The sequence below is a fragment of the Trichechus manatus genome, unplaced genomic scaffold (genome assembly GCF_000243295.1).
Source record: "Trichechus manatus latirostris isolate Lorelei unplaced genomic scaffold, TriManLat1.0 scaffold00080, whole genome shotgun sequence".
Lineage (NCBI taxonomy): Eukaryota > Metazoa > Chordata > Mammalia > Sirenia > Trichechidae > Trichechus > Trichechus manatus.
This window is the reverse complement of record NW_004444016.1, coordinates 5,493,979-5,510,328: the sequence shown is the minus strand read 5'-3', so window position 1 is coordinate 5,510,328 and position 16,350 is coordinate 5,493,979. Positions and strand designations below refer to the sequence as shown.

The window sequence follows — 16,350 nt, the reverse complement described above, 5'->3', positions numbered from 1 at the left end:
GGACTCAGGAGGGAAAGAGCTTTGGCTATGATCAGTGTAGGACCTTAGGCTCAGGTGTGGGCAGTGAGAATGTTCAGGGCTCAAGCTGCTCCCCTCCACCGTGACTCTCCCTTGTTCTGTCCTCTATAGCTTGTACAGAGAAAAAGGTGGCCTTCTGGGGTGTCTACTCCTGGAAGGCAGCTTCTGCCTAGTAACAGTGGGAGGGGCTGACCCCAACCCCCTACTTGTTGCCCAGACCTTAGCCCTCACTGCTATGGGACAACCATGAGAAGGAAGGCTGGAAAGCCTCCTCCCTTAATATTATTATGCTGCTGACCTGACTTCTCAGCAGCGGGGCTGGGGGCATCTGAGTCATCCCCACTCTCCTTTGGTCTGTCTTTTGGCCAATGGCACACTTCTGTTTGCTGTGACTGGAGGGACAGGGAGAGGAAGAGACATGGTGAAAAGAACTGGCCCCTTCCAAGGAGCCAAATCTCAGTTTGGCCTTGTGACTCCAAACCTGTGACCAATAACCCAGGTGGAACAACAGGCCTGGGGCCTGAAGGAAACCAGGTTGAGGACAGGGAAGGCTCTCAGCACTTCTGCACCCCGGCCTAGGTGCCTGCTGGGCCTCAGGGGGTGCTTAGGGATGAGCCTGGGACTCTCGGACCTTGCCGGTCAGGTGACTGGTCTACAGGCCTGAGCTACTGTCTGCCCTCTGACTTCTGTTGCAGAGGGGAGAGGAGGAGAAAAAGGCAGAGGTGAGAGAAGAACTGACGTTGGCAACGGCAGCTGAGTCTCCAGGAAAAAGCCAGTGGGAACCATCTGTGTCTCGGACACCAAACCCACAGATGAGCAGGCTGCAGCTTTCAGAGAAAACAAGCCCCTTTTTCCATTGCCACTTCCTCCTCCCCAACCCTGGGCCACGTCAGCACCCACAAGCACTGTGACTGGCCCAGGACTCAGGAAGTGACTCTCTGGGACTCTGTCTGGGGTGTCTGTCACACTTTCCGATGGCTGATGGCTCCACTGGAAACATGGAGGGCCTGGCCTTGAAGGGGTCTGGGGCAGCTCTGCTCCCACCCCAGGAGGGTCTTTTTTTTTAAATTGTGGTAAGTATATATGTAACCAAAACATTTGACATTTCAACAATCTTCACATGTGCATTTCAGTGACATTCATTGGTCTTGAGGGGTGAGAAGAAACCTGAAGAGGTCAGGCATGGGGTGGGAACAGAAGGTGAACTGAGAGGGTGGGAGAAATAGAGAGGCTGACAGAAGGACATGGAGAGAGACGAGAGAGATTCCTCCCAGAGTGTTAAAGTGTGAAGCTATCATGTCTAATCCAATTACAGATAGGGAAGCAGAGTGCCAGAGAACTCTGAGTGCTAGGATAGGTGGAGAAAGGCCAGATTCTAAGAGGGTCTGGGCCAGAGGGTCCCCTGGGCTCTGAAGAGGGTACCTGGCATGCTCTGGACAGTCAGTCAGGGGCCACAGGTGGGGATGTCTTCCTGAAAGAGGAGGGGTCTGGACTGCTGTCCTCAGAGTCTGCCTGAGGGGTGGGACAGAGTTAGGTTAGGCCTGAAGTGGAAAACACTGGGGCATAATCTTCTGAGGAGGGGGTGAAGCCTGTCCTTGGTTGGGTCTGCTAAGGAAAGAAGGGATGGGTGGAGGTAGGTGAACACTTAGCTAGAGCTCTCTAGGTCCTCTCTGCCCCCAGAGTGTACCACAGATGCAGAAAGAGACTGCTGTCCTTGGACATCAGTCCCTCTGCCCTAGGCTGGGCAGTCCTTCTCCCAGGCCGGGGTCTGGCAGGACCCTGGGCTCAGAGAACAATCCAGCCCAGCCTGAGGCTTCTTTGCTCCCACCACCCCCAGGTGAGTGTGCAGCAAAGCTGGCTGCAGAAATCTCTGGAAGCTCGTTGGGCAGGCAGAGGGAGGGGAGCATTACATAAGAGCCAGCCCACTGATGTTCAGGAAGTGGAAAGCAGCCTTTAGTTTAGAAAGGTAGCGTTGCCATCCAGCCCAGAAAGGCAGGAATAGCAACGGCAGTTATTTCTGGCCCCTCATCACGCCCAGTGCTGGGGCTGTTCTGCTCCTTGGGGGGTGAGCTTAGGCTCTACAGACCCGGTGGGGACGGGGGTAGGTGAGGGAGGGGGCAGGCAACCTGGGGTTCCCCACTCTGACACTGCCCCCCGCCCCCACATACCAGGATGCAGCAAAAACAGCAATAATATTATTAGTGGTGCTTGTTTCCTTGGGTTTTTCTTAATCTCTGGATGCACTCTCCACCCTCACTCCTCAGCACATTTACTCAATGCTAAACACCTGACAGACATTTAGTCCTCACAGTGCCTTATGAGGTAGGTACCACTGTCACTCCCATTTCACTGATGAGGAAACAGGCTCAGAGAGAGCAGGCGACTTGTTCAAGGTCACAGAGCCAGGATTCCAACTCAGACAGTCTGACCTCAGAACCCTCTAGCTGAACCCCAGCTCGTACCAAGAACTGTTCTTTGGGGCCCCAGAATGAATCAGATCCCTACAAGGGTTCTTGAGTCAAATAGGGAAGACAGTCATGTGAACATATCATTTTAATCAATTCATTCAACAATTATTTATCAAACACTCTAGGCATACTCTAGGCATTAAAGATACAAAGAGAGGTAAGGAATATGTCCGTCTTCTGCAGCTTACAGCCTGGTAAATAAGCAATTAAACTGTGTGATGCATGTTATAATGGGGGAAGCACAGATACTGTGGGAGCCCCTAATTCAGTTCCCAGATGACTGAAGTGATTCCTAGGCAGTCAGAGAGTCAGGCTGGCATTTTAAAATAATTGAGGAAGCCTGGGTGGGGGAGGGCTGGTGGGGACCAGAAAGGCAGCCATGCAACAGTCCAGGTGAGGCGATGAGACTGGGTGCATCAGCTCCAGCTATCATAGGACGCCCATCATGTGCCTCCCAGTCAGAGGCAGGAAGACAGCCAGAAAAACTGACACCCAAGTCTACTGCAGGTGGCTCAGCCCAAAGGAGTGTCCCATTTCCCTTGGTACAGTGGCAATAGGATGGTTGGGGGGATGGATGGGAAGGTCCTCTTTTTTTTTTTTCCTCTCTTCCAAATACCCTGTATCCACTACACTCACATGGAAGCCCTCTTTTAGGGTAAAGTTACAATGAGTAACTGAAGAAGAAGCTGGCACCCAGAACCAGGAGGAAGAGCTTCCATCCAAATGATCACATTGACAAGTGGTGATAAGAGGGAGGGGGAGTCTGCTCCTGTCCCTAGAACACCAGCAGAAGGGTCTTTGCTTAACTCTGGGCAGAGGCAGCACTCTGTTCCTACCAGGAGGCAAATGGAGGGGTCTTTGGAACTTCCAGGACCCAGTTCCCCTCGGGTCCAGCTGCAGAGACACCATCATGCAGGACAATGGTGTCTTGAAGCTGACACGGGACTCAGTGTTTTTATTCATCATCCAGAGGGAATAAACTCCAGCCTTCACAAGAGGGATTAAAGTCTGATTTAAGAACTTCATGGATTCCTCTATACCAGTGGCAGCATCTCTCTCTCTGGATATTTTTAAGAACCAGAGAATCCTTCTCTTTTCCCCCAAATCCCCGCCCCCTAGACCAGGTAATGCCTGGAGTGGCGAAATTGGTCTAGGAAAGAGGTTTTAGGGGTCGCCCTGGGGTAATAGCTCTGGGCTGGTTTATTTTTAGGGGCTGTGTGGTGGGGTTCCATTGTCTTTCTTGGGTTCTGGGTACCCCCTAGCCTGGACCCAGTTTCTCCTTTCTCTGGCAACATCCAGGCTGTCTCACTTTTTCTCTCCCAGGCTAAATTGGGAGTGTGAAGCTGCTCTTCCTCCCAATTTAGCTTTTGAATTAAAGTGAGAACTGAATATGGCTGGAAAGCTGACTCCCATCTGTGTGAAGGATAGAGAGAAAAAGGGAGAGAGCAAGCACGGCACATGCTGGGGGATCAGAGCGAGGGTAGCTGATCTGGGCAGCTCCTGTGTAGATCAGACACCCCTCCTCAGGTGCGGGCAAACAGCTCAGCAGAGAGACACTGAGATTTGAAGCGCGGTGTTTTTCCAGGAGTGGAAGAATGCTGTGGGAACTTCATTCAAACGTTCCACAAAAATGTGCCGAGTGCTCATTGTGTGCCAGGGCCTGTGCTAGATGCAGCGGAAACAGTGGTGAACCAGGCAGACCCATCTCCTAACCCTTCACTCACCCCTGGCTTTCAGTCAGCTAGGAAATAAGCAAGGACCAAACATGGTGATGTGTGCTGGGGGAGGGGAAGGGTGCAACAGAGCCTGCAGGGGTACCTGACAATTTAGGGGTGCAGTGGAGGAGTCACATCTGAGCTGACACTGAGGCACACACAGGAGTTGATCAAGTGAAGCGGAGAACAAGAGTGCTTCAAGTAGAAGGAACTGTGTGTGCAAAGGTTTGAATAGACCTGGCTTCTGCAAAGGAGGGAGCTGAAGTTAGGTGACTTGGGCTCAAGAGGGCTCAAGAGCTTACAGTGGCTCCTCCTACTCTCCACCTCCCCTTCCTTCCCTCTCCACCCCTTCTTCCAGGAGAACAAAACCAAGTGACAGTCATCTGGGTCTCAGAGTCTGAGAGCTTAGGATTCCCTTCTGCTCAGGCTCCAAATAGTCAAGGGGTGGGAGTGGGGTGGAGGCTGAGGTCTTTGCATCTTTCTGGGTCGGCCACTTAGAAAACTAGACCTCGTAGGTTCAAGATGCTTATGGAGCAGAGGAAATGACATCTTGCTCACATTATGGGAAACAAAGGTATCAGGAAGGGTCTCTGCTTGGTTTAGCTTACCCTATCCTTCCCTGGGAAGCTGCCCCATCTGCCCAGCCAGGGGAGCTGGCTAAGACCATCTCTGGTTCATTTATTTTCAGTCGATGGGACTGCATCATGATTCTGGATGAGACAGGAACGGGTTGAAATTTTGACAAAGAAAGACTCGCTGTTAGGGGAGACAGGGAAGAGCTGTCTGGGGGTGAGGGGGGCATGCATTTCCCTGTCAGCCCTCGAGCTCCCCAATGACAGGCACAGCTAAGTGATGCCTGTGTAAAACTCACCATCAATATTTCAGGTAGCATTATTTATTGATCATTCATCTGGCTGTGACAAAAGGAGAGGGTAATGGGGGTGCAGGGCTGGTGGGGTCAGTTTAGGAAAGAGGTCAGGGAAAGGTAGATCACCAAGGAGCCCCACCCTCAGCCCCTGCAAAAATGCCCTGGGAAGCCAGGCTTTGGGACTAGGATCTTTGTCTCCTCTTTCAACCCCACAGTACTCCAAATGGAAATAAGGGAATGGGCAGGGGGCAGGGAAACCTGGGGCAGGCCTGTGATTGCCACTGTGGCCCTCATGGAGGTCATATCCAGGGAAACCAAAACACAGCTGAGTGAACGTCCCTCCCCTCTCTTGTTCATACCCTCTCTGCACTGCCTGGGCGGCAGCTTCTAGGTCTGACCGTCTCCCCACTTGTCCCTGAAACCAGCTCCAGCCGCCTCTCTAGATGCCACTTTAGAATCCCAGGCTGGGTCCCTTAGCCCACAAGGCCCTCTCTGGTCAGCCTGGCAATCTCCCTGCTCCTGGGAGAAGGCCTGATCCTCACCCCAAGGTAGTGTCTGCCTTCTGGATCTGACCGCCTCCTGTGGAAAATGAGCAGGGGTATGCACACAGGCTGGGTTTAGGAAGCTGGGAGCGATTTCTTGAGACTCCACAGCTGTCCTGTCCTGTCCACCCACAAGAGTATTTTTCTTCATGAGCCCCTAACTCCAGGCAGTAGAGCATGAGGCACTCTGCTTACCTAATGCTGTGGAGCAGACTGGCTGCAGGAGGAGGTAGTCTCCCCAAGAGGCAGGGAAATCCTGCATTCGTAGGGAGCTGCGCCATCTAGTGGGCTTTTTCCCCTCCCTGCAGGTGTCTCTCCTACGCATTGATGCTTCCAGCCGAGATCTGGGAGATGCGATTGATTGGGTAGGACCCAAATGAAGATAGTTGTCTGGCTCTGAGGACTTGTGGTGCCCCCCTCCCCTACGCAAGCCAGACCCAGCTCAGGCAGGGAAAGACTAGGGCAACTGGGAAGGTGAGGGAGTGATCTTGTACTGGCTGAAATATAAGGCAGTGGGGACCAAACTGGAGAAGACTTTAATAGGAGAGATTGAGGTTAGAGAGGGTTCTTTAAGGATTTTTATCTGGCTACTGGGAGCCAGCAGGGGCTTCTGGCCTGGAAACAGCCTCTTCCTATCATCCCGGATGCCCCAGACTTGTAGACCGGGGCCCAGAGCCAACAGAGCCACCCCTCCTCCTCTGCCCACCCCCCTCCCTCCAGGCCATGCAAGGCTGGGCTCAGCTCTGCTGATCAGAGCAAGAGCTGGCACAGGCTGGAGCTGCCGGCTTTCCTCTGACGTCACAGCACGGAAATCTCATCTTAAGCAGGTTCTCCGGGTGTCGGTCACCCACAAGAGAGGGAGGGGAAGCCAGCTGAAGCAGCTTGAGGCCTAAGGCCATCATAGACAGGGTCCTCATGCCTGGAGGGCTGTCCAATATCCCCAAGGAGGCCTGGGCATGGGACACAGGGTTAGACCCCAGTTCCAGCCTCTAACCCAAAGCCATTACCTCTCAATGCTCCCTGGTGACCCAGCCAGTGATCAAGCCCACACTGACTGCACCCTCCACATAGCTCTGACCTTATACCTCTGTCCTGACATCTCTTCCCTACTCCACTGGTCTGGAAAGATCTACTGAGGCAGAGGGGAGAGGACAGGTGGTCCCAGGGAATGAGGAGACAGCAAGGGGTCACCTGACCCAGAGGTGTCACACCAGCCTCCTCCCATGAGCCCTTCTACCCATTCATTTTGGCACCCTTTATCTCTCCTCTCGTCCTCTGCACCACAGGGGCTAGGCTCTATGCCTAGAGCTCTAGAAGCCTGGATGTTTCCATGGCAACAAACCAATAAGCCTGGAAATCTAAGCATGTTCCTGTTGACATGGAGACACCCACATGTGCATGGAGAACTGAGGGATCTGGCAATGACCTCCTTAGTCACCAGTCACTGTGGGTACAAGCATATGTATCTAAGTGTGTGTGTGTGTGTGTGTGTGTGTGTGTGTGTGTGAGAGAGAGAGAGAGAGAGAGAGAGAGATACACACTCAGCAGGTTACAGAGGGCCTAACCTGGTTTCCTGGCCATGTGGTAGCTGCTAGCATGGGACTGCAGCATCTTACTCTCTGGAGATCTTTCTAGAATAAGGGACTCTCTCCCCTGAATTCTACCCCAGCTCCTTCCTCTCTTTTCTGATAGAGAAGTGGGTCACATTGCTCAGAGGCCAATGGTGAAAGGAATGACCTCTGGAGGATTCCAGGGAAGATGAGAGGGGTAGCTCACATCCTGCCCCCACCATGACCTCATTTCAAGAGCTTCTTAGCTAGCTTGGCTCAAGTGTGGCAGGAAGACACGGCCCTTTGATGCCAGGGCAGGGGCCAGCCTTGGGTCCAGAGCCTGGGTCCAAGTCCCTGCTCACATTCCCTCATGTTCCTCTTTCTCCATTTTCCTTCCTTAAGGCTGAGCTGCTATTTCTCTGGTCTGTTCTCCCTCCCTCTCCATTCTTTTCCTTTGTCTGTCTCCCTCCAGTCCTTCCCCTTTTCCTGGGTTCTGGCCTCCCAGAGTCTCATTCTCAGCCAATTCGGCTTCTTGGCCCCTGGTGACTATGGCTCTATTTCTGGAGGGAGGGCTCAGACCCCATGCATGGCAGCCTCCCTTTCTTCTCTCCTCCCCCTAGGCCAGCAGTTCAGAGTTCACCCCCTTCCTGTCCTGGTACCACACCAAGGCTTGCCTCTTTGGCCCCAGCCCTTGGTTCCCTGTCCTCCTTGCTGGCCCCCTTTTTTGATTCGTGGGGCTAGTTCTTCCACAGCCTCTGTCTTGCCTTCTGATACCTGCCTCCTCCCTCATGCTACCTGTCTCTTCCTCTCTGCTCTGGTTTACACACACACACACACCCCACACACCCCACACTCCCATTATTTCTTGGCCTTTCTAGGCACTGTGGCCACCCAACCCCAGGCCCTGGCGAGCAGCCCTAAATCCCATTCTCTCTTCCCTGGGGGCCTCCTTGGGGTTTTTGTCCCCAGAGCCTACACCTGGCACTTTTGGTGGGTACCAGAAAGCCTACTGGGGGAGAGGGCTTCAGGGTAGGATTCTGAAGGCTAACACAACCCTTGGCCCTTCTTTTTTTGGGGGCTTGCTTACTTTATTTTTATTGTTGTGCTTTAAGTGAAAGTTTACAATTCAAGTTAGTCCCTCATACAAAAATTTATACATACATTGTTGTGACCCTAGTTGCTCTCCCTATACTGTGACAGCACACTCCTTCTTTCCGCCCCGGATTCCCCGTGTCCATTCAACCAGCTCCTGACCTTCTCTGCCTTCCCATCTCGCTTCTGGACAGGAGCTGCCCATTTAGTCTCATGTATCTACTTGAGCTAAGAAGCACACTCTTCACAAGTATCATTTTATGTCCAATAGTCCAGTCTAATGTTTGTCTGAAGAGTTGGCCTTGGCCCTTCTTAAGTCCTTGGCCCCTCCTAGGCCCCTGACTCTATCTTGAACACCAAATATATTTTTTCCAGATGGAACCAACCCAAGCCCATCTTTGTTACCTTGGAAATCAGAGTTCTGCAGTTCACCAGTCTGACCTCTCTTCTCCCCACCCCTCCAACCCCGGCTGGGCCGTATCTCTCACCTGTTGACTGGATGGGGCAAGAACAAAGCACACAGGCCTCCAAAAATGAAGTGCCAGAGTTGTTTATCGGTTTATCCAGTGTCAAAGGTCCAGTGTTCACCCTCTTTCCAAAGAATTGGGAGCACCTTGGCTCCTGAAATTTTTCTTCTCCATATGTTACTTCTGGCCCTGACTGAAACCATGGCAGAAGCTGGGGCAGGGTGTGGGATGAAGGCTGGGCTCTGGCGGGGTCTGCTCACAGAGGGCCCAGTCAGCTTGGCACAGGAAGAGGGCCTGAGGGGAGGGAGGAGGATGGGCCTCCAGGTGAAGAGGAAAGTTGCCAGCTCAGCAGGGGCCCCTACAGTGGCCTGAGGGGTTGAGGAGCCCAGCCTACGGGCAAGGCAGGAATGAGAGGGGGTCCAGGACAGAGGAGGAGGTGAGAGGCCCCTTGGAGCCCATTTTCTCATGGGCTAGGGTCCAATGAGGCTCAGACACTAGGAGGGAGGGCTGGGAAGGGGAAAGGGCCAGCTGGTTGTAGGACTGAGGGTGGGGGAGGTGACTGCTGGAGGGAAAGCCCTTTACCCAAACTCCTCCCAGCCGCAGACCCAGAAAGATGCACACTCAGGCACAGAAAGATGCACACTCAGGCACGCAGGCACGCACACACACCCCTGGAAGCCCCACCTCTTTCTCCTAGTGGGGACATGTGGTTCACAGCCCTACCGGATGCCCAGGAAAGAGCTCCCCAGCTGCAGCTCCAGCTTGGCCATCCTGTCATTTATGCACCCACCAACCTCCACCCCAGGTGGCTGACGCCTAGAGCCCTCTGCCCAGGTTGCCCAAGGCCTTCCCCACTCATTCCTTCTCTCTCAGATACCTTGGTTCATGTGGGCTGTGCCCCCCTCCCTCAGGAGAACAGTGGGGACATGCTAGGGCCTCAGAGAAGGGGATGGCCATGGTCTTCGGCAAGGCACTGGGTGGGTGGGGGCAGGGCTGGGGCAGGAGAATAATGGTGCAGGCTCCCAGGAGGCCCCACCTCCTTGGGCGGCTCCGTCCTCAGTTCCTGGTTTGGCCTCTACCCTCAACCCTCACAGCAGGCCTCCCTCCTCTTTTCCAAGCCCTTTCCAGAGGAGCAGCCACTGGGGCAGGCACCAGAAATGGGTATCCGAAGGGGCCCCCAGGCCTGAGACACCTGGGCCACTGGCACAGTTGTAGAGCAAGGGCTGGGGTTGAGGCTTTCTCCTTGCTCTGCAGCCTGCAGGGGGTTGGCAGACCTCAAGCTGAGTCACCTGCACCAGAGGCCTTCTTCTTGGGCCGGGTCTTCAGTGTCTTGGAAGCCAGTGGCTGTGGGAAGGAGGGAGGAAAACAGGGAGGGGGGAAATCAGCTTGGAGCCACCTTCTTCTACATTTCCCCAAACTCTGGCCCCATGCTCTCACCTCAGCTTTGGGCACTTTTTTGATGGATTTGACTCTCTTGGGGGCCTTGTCCCCTGTGTCATCCTCAGAGGTCTCTGTCCGGGGGTCTGCCTGGTTCATGCTAGACCTCAAACTCAGGGCAGGGTCATCTCCTGGTTGGCGGAAAAGGGTGAACAGAGGCCCAGGTGTCTCGCCTGGTCACAGACCCCTCCCTCTCCCCGGCCTAGGGCCCTGCCTGTACCTAAGTCCTCAATGGTGTCCAGGAGGCTGCCAGGGCTGTGTCGGAGGCGGCTGTCGGGCCCCTGCAGGGGCAATGCATCCTCGTCCCGGATCAGGGTCAGGTCCTGCATGCTGAAACTTCGGAGCTTCTCTGACAGCACCCCCTGGCCCTAGGGTCACCACCACGCACCGGCAGAGCCGAAGGAAAGGGGCGGGGTGGAGACAGAGGTCACCATGGTGCTGACAGCAGCCACTGGGCTCAGCACTTCACCCATACTGTCCTCACCCAGTCCTATAAGAGTGCCGAGAGGTTGGTGCCGTATTTTCCTTTTTTACAGATGAGGAAACTGGCACAAAAGTAGAAATGATTTGCCTGAGGTCACACAGCTAGAGAGTGGTAGAGCCAGGACTTGAACCCAGAGTTGTGCAAGCCCAAAGCTTCCACAGCCCTGAGGACAGGTAGACACAAAGGGGGCCTGGCCAGGGGAACAAGATCAACAAGGTGAGGACCCTGGGAGTCTGGGTATGCCCCCATCTCACCTTGGCAGCAGCTGTGACTGCGGCATTGGCGGCCAGATTCAGGCCCCTCTTGCCTACCCTCATCATGGTCTCATAGCTCTTGTCTCGGGCCTGCATGATGTACTCGTCAATCTCCTGAGGGGTCAATGGGAAGAAGAAAGAGGTAAGGGCCCGCCCTACCTTTGGTCACACCTGGACAATGGCACTGATAGGTTACTTTAGGTTCCAGGCACCCACAGGGAGAGCCAGAAATGTATGTGGCTGCAGGCTGGGAGTAGGGGCAAACCTTCTCCTTGTTGGACAGTGTCGGGTGCACGAACTTGCGGTAGAGCACGCTGGAGCCCTTGGTGTAAGGGGACAGCAGCCATATCACGAAGGCAATCTTGAGCTCAAAGTAGAAGGGGAACCTGTTGGGGGAACAGAGGCAAGTGGCAAAGCACAGGGCAAGGAGTCAGGAAGTATGCTGGCTCAGCAACACTATTCCCTGCATGATCCTGAGCAGCTCCCCTGCCCCCCACTCCCATCTTAGCACACTGGGGTCACCACTGGCTCATGGAAATGATCATTTTTAACTCCCAAGGGCACTGGAAGGCTCAGATAAGACTCCAAATGGGAAGGTGAAAGGTGAACCCAGAAGGAATTCCCCTTGGCAGCAACTGTCCTTGTCCCCCTCCTCCCTCTGAGTCGCCACCCTCTTTTACAGAGTATCCCACTCCCTCTGCCCTGGGATCAACATCATCCAAGGTAAGCTCCCTAAACCTGCCAGGTTACACTTGGGCCTTCACCACCTTCCCTTCTTGCCTTCCCTCCCATGAAGTGGCTGGGGCTTCTCTAGCTGTGCTCTGGATCCATCTCTCACTGCCATGACGTGCCCCTTGCTTTTAAGCACAGGTCTCCATTCACTACAGCTCCTTTTCCTCACGCTACAAACTCCTCCAGGTATTCTACATCCTCACAAGGCCGTCATTAAAACTCTCCTTCACTTGTGTTAAGAGGTGTCTATACTCACTACCCTGACCCTCTCCTTCCTCTGCCAGAACTATTGTTTCTCAAAGGCCATAAGGCCCTCAGAAATTACAAATGCAATAACCTTTTGTTCTCTACCCTTCTGTAAAACTCTTCTCTAGACTTTCAAGTACTGCACTCTACTGGTCCTCTCTTCCAAGAGGCATTTGTTCATTCAATCAAGCATTTTTTTTTCAATAAACATTTTTGAGCTCCTGCTGTACATATGCAGATGATTAAGACATATTCTCTGTCCTCAAAGTGTTCATACATAGTCTAGTAGTGCCTGGAAAAATGCCTTTGAAAGACAAGCATCCAGTGTTATGGGATTGAATCACATCTCTATTTTACAAGTAGGGAAACTGAGGCACAGAGAGCTGTGATCTGCCCAAAGTCACAGTAAGTGTGGCAGAAGCAAGTCTCCTGAATTCCACTGTGGTGCTTTGACTGCCAACAGAAAAAATGTGGGGGTTATGTCTGTGCTTATTCTGCCGACCAGGGCTCCATGGGAATGTGGGGGGGCTCCACCCTGGGTCTCAATATTCTGTTTGGCCGGCTGAGTGGAGCAAGTCAGAGGCCCTGAACCCCAAGTTGCAGGGAGGGGATGCTGGACCTCACCAGGAGAGCACGATATCCGTAAGTGTCTCAGCTGTGGTGAAGAAGGCAAAGACGATCCAGTACATCATCCATTTCACCTGAAGGTACAGAGGGCAGTGTTCACTGGGGCCTGGGGCCGTGGGGCCAGGAACACCCATGAACATAACTCTGCCCACCAATCACTCCAGAGCTGGGGGTACATCCAGGACTGCAACTCTGCCTGCCAACTACACTGGGGGTATTGTGGGGAAGGGACTCCCAGGACCTTAACTTTGCCTGAAGATCACTTCAAGGCTGGGGGGAAGGAAGACCCAGGACCCTCCTTTGACCCAGGATCTTGTTAGTGGTTGGCAGCATTGTTACGAAATCATCCCCATTGGTAATGTGACCCACTGTCCTCCCCCTCTGCCGTATGGGTTGCGTGGGAGGTGAAGGGGTCATACACTCACATATTCCTTCACATTTTTTGTCTTCACGGCCTTGTAGGAAGAATAGGCTGGGTACAGGGTGCCAAAGATGAGCCTAGGGAGGCAGGCATGGTTATTGGGCCCCTTAGCCAGGGGCAGTGGCCTCTCCCTCCCAGCTCTGCATCAGCCCCTGGGTAGCTAAGGGGAGAAGGGACAGAACTCCAGAGTGCCACGTTGGCTGGAGTGATGAATTCAGGTCAGCGGTTAACAAGCAGTCGAGACTCAGGTGACATACATGCATGGAGACCCCCAGACAGCTGGGGTGATGCCCCTCTTACATTGCTTAGTTTTTCTCCAGCCACTGAGGCACACATAGGCTAGAGGGGCCAATCTTTGGTTATGCACAAACATATCATGGGGAGTGGGGGTCTAGTCACTACCATGGGAATTTCTTCCTTCCCCAGACACCATGGCCATTCATGAACATCTGCCCTTACCCTCTGCCTCCCTGTCTCAGAGCCAGGCTGGGCAGGGCCAGCTCTGCAAGGGAACTGGACACCACCTAACAGGGCACTCTGCCTGGCAGTCAGAAGGACCACTGTGGCCCTGGGGAGCAGAAGGCACAGGGGCAGGGGGCCCTGGGAGGGGCAGAGGTTCACTCCCCCTTGTAAACTCCCTTGGGACTAGGCTCAGGGGAGGGCCCTGGCTGGAGTGGGGCCCCTTGGTGATCCCATTACCAACCACAGACAAGACACAGGGTGAGGAGTGAGAGGACTGATGCTCCTCAGGGAACTTACTGGGGCAACAGAAGCAGCCACCCTTAAGGCTGCATGGAGGAATGAGGGCCCTGGCTTCCCTCTAGGGAGGGGTGGGGGAAGAGGAAGGTGGAGAACCCAGTGTGCCTAGAGGAAGCCAGGACACAGGCATGTGACAGCACTGAATAGGGAGAAGGCATCAGGGAGGGGTTGCTGGGGGGTCATTCCCCCAAGCTGGAGGCTGAGGGGCAGGGTCCTGAGCTAGGGCAGCAGTTTGCTCTGAGGCTGCAGGGAGTGCTTGTCAGGTCCACGCCTTGACAATGTGTGGGTGCGCCTGTTCCCACATGGACCTGCCTGACTGAGGTAGGATACTTCCAAATTGGTTTGTGCAGATGAGGTCAGGGGGCAGAATCCTCAAGTATAAAGTCTGGGGTCACGGGGAGAGGTTTTCTCCTGAAGCCTGGGGGAGGTGACAGGGGCATAGTTCCACACCCTGGCTGGCAGCCTAGAATGAAGGCTGCCTAATGTCCTCCCCCCAGCGGCTTTCACAATCCCAGGCTGAGCACACACATCCTCTCCCAGTCACCTCCCACACTCAGTCCTCCAAGCATCTTTGCTTGGAGATGTTCTCCCTGGGGGCAGCAGGCCTCCAGGCCCTGTGCCCTCATCCCGTCTCTTGACAGTGGGGGCAGCAAGTTCTAGGCCCTTTGGGAACGCCAAGGGAGCTGGCTATAGCTCTAAGCTGTGGAATGGGCCCTCGGCAGTGATGAGGCCCTGCTTTGCTCCCTACTCTTTTCAATTGCTTCTCTACCCACAGGGAGAGTAGGGCCCAGGTCTGAGGAGCCAGACCTGCTAGGTGGGGGAAGGGACTGCCTGCCTCTCCTTATAAATCAAGCCTTGTGGCTCAACGATGGGGGAGGGAGCAGAGTGGTCGATGGGGGAAATTAAAAATAAAGGAGTGGGTGAGGTCCCTGGGAAGTCAAGCCTGTCATGCTCCCCCATGTTCCCTCCTCCCGTCGTGGGTCCCATACCTCTATGTCCCTGGGGACCCCTAACAGAGACGACGTGCCTTTAGGCGGCTCTGCTGTATGAAGCCGCGGGGAGTTCCATTCCGGGCTTTAATACCCTCCCCCGTATCACTAGCTCCCATCACCCGGAGCCCCCAACGCCTCCCCCTAACGGGCGCGCCCCGCCGCCGTCAACACCGCACTCACACCACCAGGCGGGAGATGATCCAGGACACCATGGCGGGGCCGGGCGGGGCGCAGGGGCGGGGACCCGGCCCGGCGGAGGATGCAGCTGCCCGAGGCCGGGCGCCGGCGGCAGCAAAAGCCGCAGTAACAGCCGCAGTAGTAGCCGCAGCAGCAGCCGCCGCCGCGGGGGCAGCAGAGCGCGGAGCCGCCGCTGTTAAAGGGGAGGTCCCTGCCACAGCGGCGGGGCATGGGCGGCGGCGGCTCTTAAAGGGGAGGCCACGGCTGCGTCGGCTGCAGCGGTGCGCCCCTGCACCTGCTGTCGCCGGGCATGCGCCTCTGACCCTCTGTGCCCTGACTTCCTCCAATCGCTTGTTCTTTCTTGGGTTCCACGTTCTCGGCTGAGGTCCTCGGATACCTTTACGGTTCCATCAGTCCCAGTCCACCTCCTGCCCTGCCCACACCAGGCTGAAAGGCTTAAACGCCCCAGGAGAAACAATAGCTATGCTTTATTGAGTGCTTACTGTGTGCCAGGCCCTGTGCTGGAGCGTCACATGCATCATCTCAGTGAATCCTTATGAGCACCCTATAAGGCAGAGGTTATAACTGTCCTCATTTTGAAGATAAGGAAATGGGAAGCTTAGGGAGGTTCAATAATTTGCCAAGGGTTACAGAACCACTAACTCATGCTGCTAAGATATGAACCCAGGAAATCAACTTTAAACAGGCTACTTCCCCCAATTGTTGACTAGCAAACTCCCCTCCCCCTGCAGACGCCCATCTCAAAGCTCCTGAAGTCAAAGGTACAGCTGCACTCGTCCACTCATCTCCTCAATAATGACCAATCACCCCAGCTGGAAGAGGGTCCCTCCCCGTCTGCTTCCTAACCTTTGCAGGTGAACAGAACCAGGGGCTCCCAAAGTAGATACCCTACACTGGGGCAGGGGAGGAGCCAGACCTCTTTAAACAGGGGGGACAACCAACCAACCAACCCCAGGTAGGATAAGGGCCCAGGGTCTCCAGTTTCACCCCCGTCAGCAAGCATCGGCTGCAGTGGATGCCTTAATTATGAAACATTTATACAGAGAATGTAGGCTAGCCTGCCTCCTGATTTTCACCAAAGCAACCAAGCTCCAAGCTCCCCCTCTTTCCTGTGCCATTGCTCTCCTTTTCTGTCCCATTTCAAAAGCTTCTGCATTCCTCTACCCTGTGTTGAATTGTAATCCTTCTAATGACCACAGCATCAACCCGTGCCCATCCAGGCTGAAAGGACATGCTCACAGTGCTGTATTTCAGAGTTACGGTCCTATTCAAACCCAGTATCCCTGAACCACACGATGGTCTATTTTTACCCTGATAATTACATTTCCAGGCTCAAACGTTGGAAGATGTTTTTCCAACAGGCTCCTGGGAAGCAGCCTCTGATAACAACTCTCGCTATTCTGTACATCTTCCTTTCCAAAAGGCCCCTTCTATTTGGAATGCAGTCTGTCCTCACTCCTCAAGCCACTTTAATTGCTGC

The 16,350-nt window shown here is 54.4% G+C and overlaps 1 protein-coding gene across 1 annotated transcript; it reads right to left on the bottom strand.

Annotated features, from left to right (window-relative positions):
* Positions 1–9,760: 9,760 nt before the first annotated feature.
* REEP2 (receptor accessory protein 2) lies at positions 9,761–15,091 on the bottom strand. The gene is made up of 8 exons (XM_004381043.1): positions 14,853–15,091; positions 12,926–12,998; positions 12,498–12,574; positions 11,161–11,281; positions 10,896–11,009; positions 10,378–10,525; positions 10,158–10,288; positions 9,761–10,064 (listed from the first exon to the last, which is right to left on the bottom strand). Exons 1-8 carry the CDS (start codon positions 14,882–14,884, stop codon positions 9,996–9,998), a joined length of 765 nt encoding a protein of 254 aa, XP_004381100.1. The 5' UTR covers positions 14,885–15,091; the 3' UTR covers positions 9,761–9,995.
* Between the last annotated feature and the right edge of the window lie 1,259 nt (positions 15,092–16,350).

What these genes read in the sequence shown, in the direction of transcription:
- REEP2 (XM_004381043.1), bottom strand. Translation starts at nt 14,884, where the DNA reads ATGGTGTCCTGGATCATCTCCCGCCTGGTGGT. An exon ending in CAAAAAATGTGAAGGAATAT is followed by an intron (nt 12,575 to 12,925) that starts GTGAGTGTATGA and finishes CTGTACCTTCAG; the next exon opens with GTGAAATGGATGATGTACTG. An exon ending in GGACACCATTGAGGACTTAG is followed by an intron (nt 10,289 to 10,377) that starts GTACAGGCAGGG and finishes TCCGCCAACCAG; the next exon opens with GAGATGACCCTGCCCTGAGT.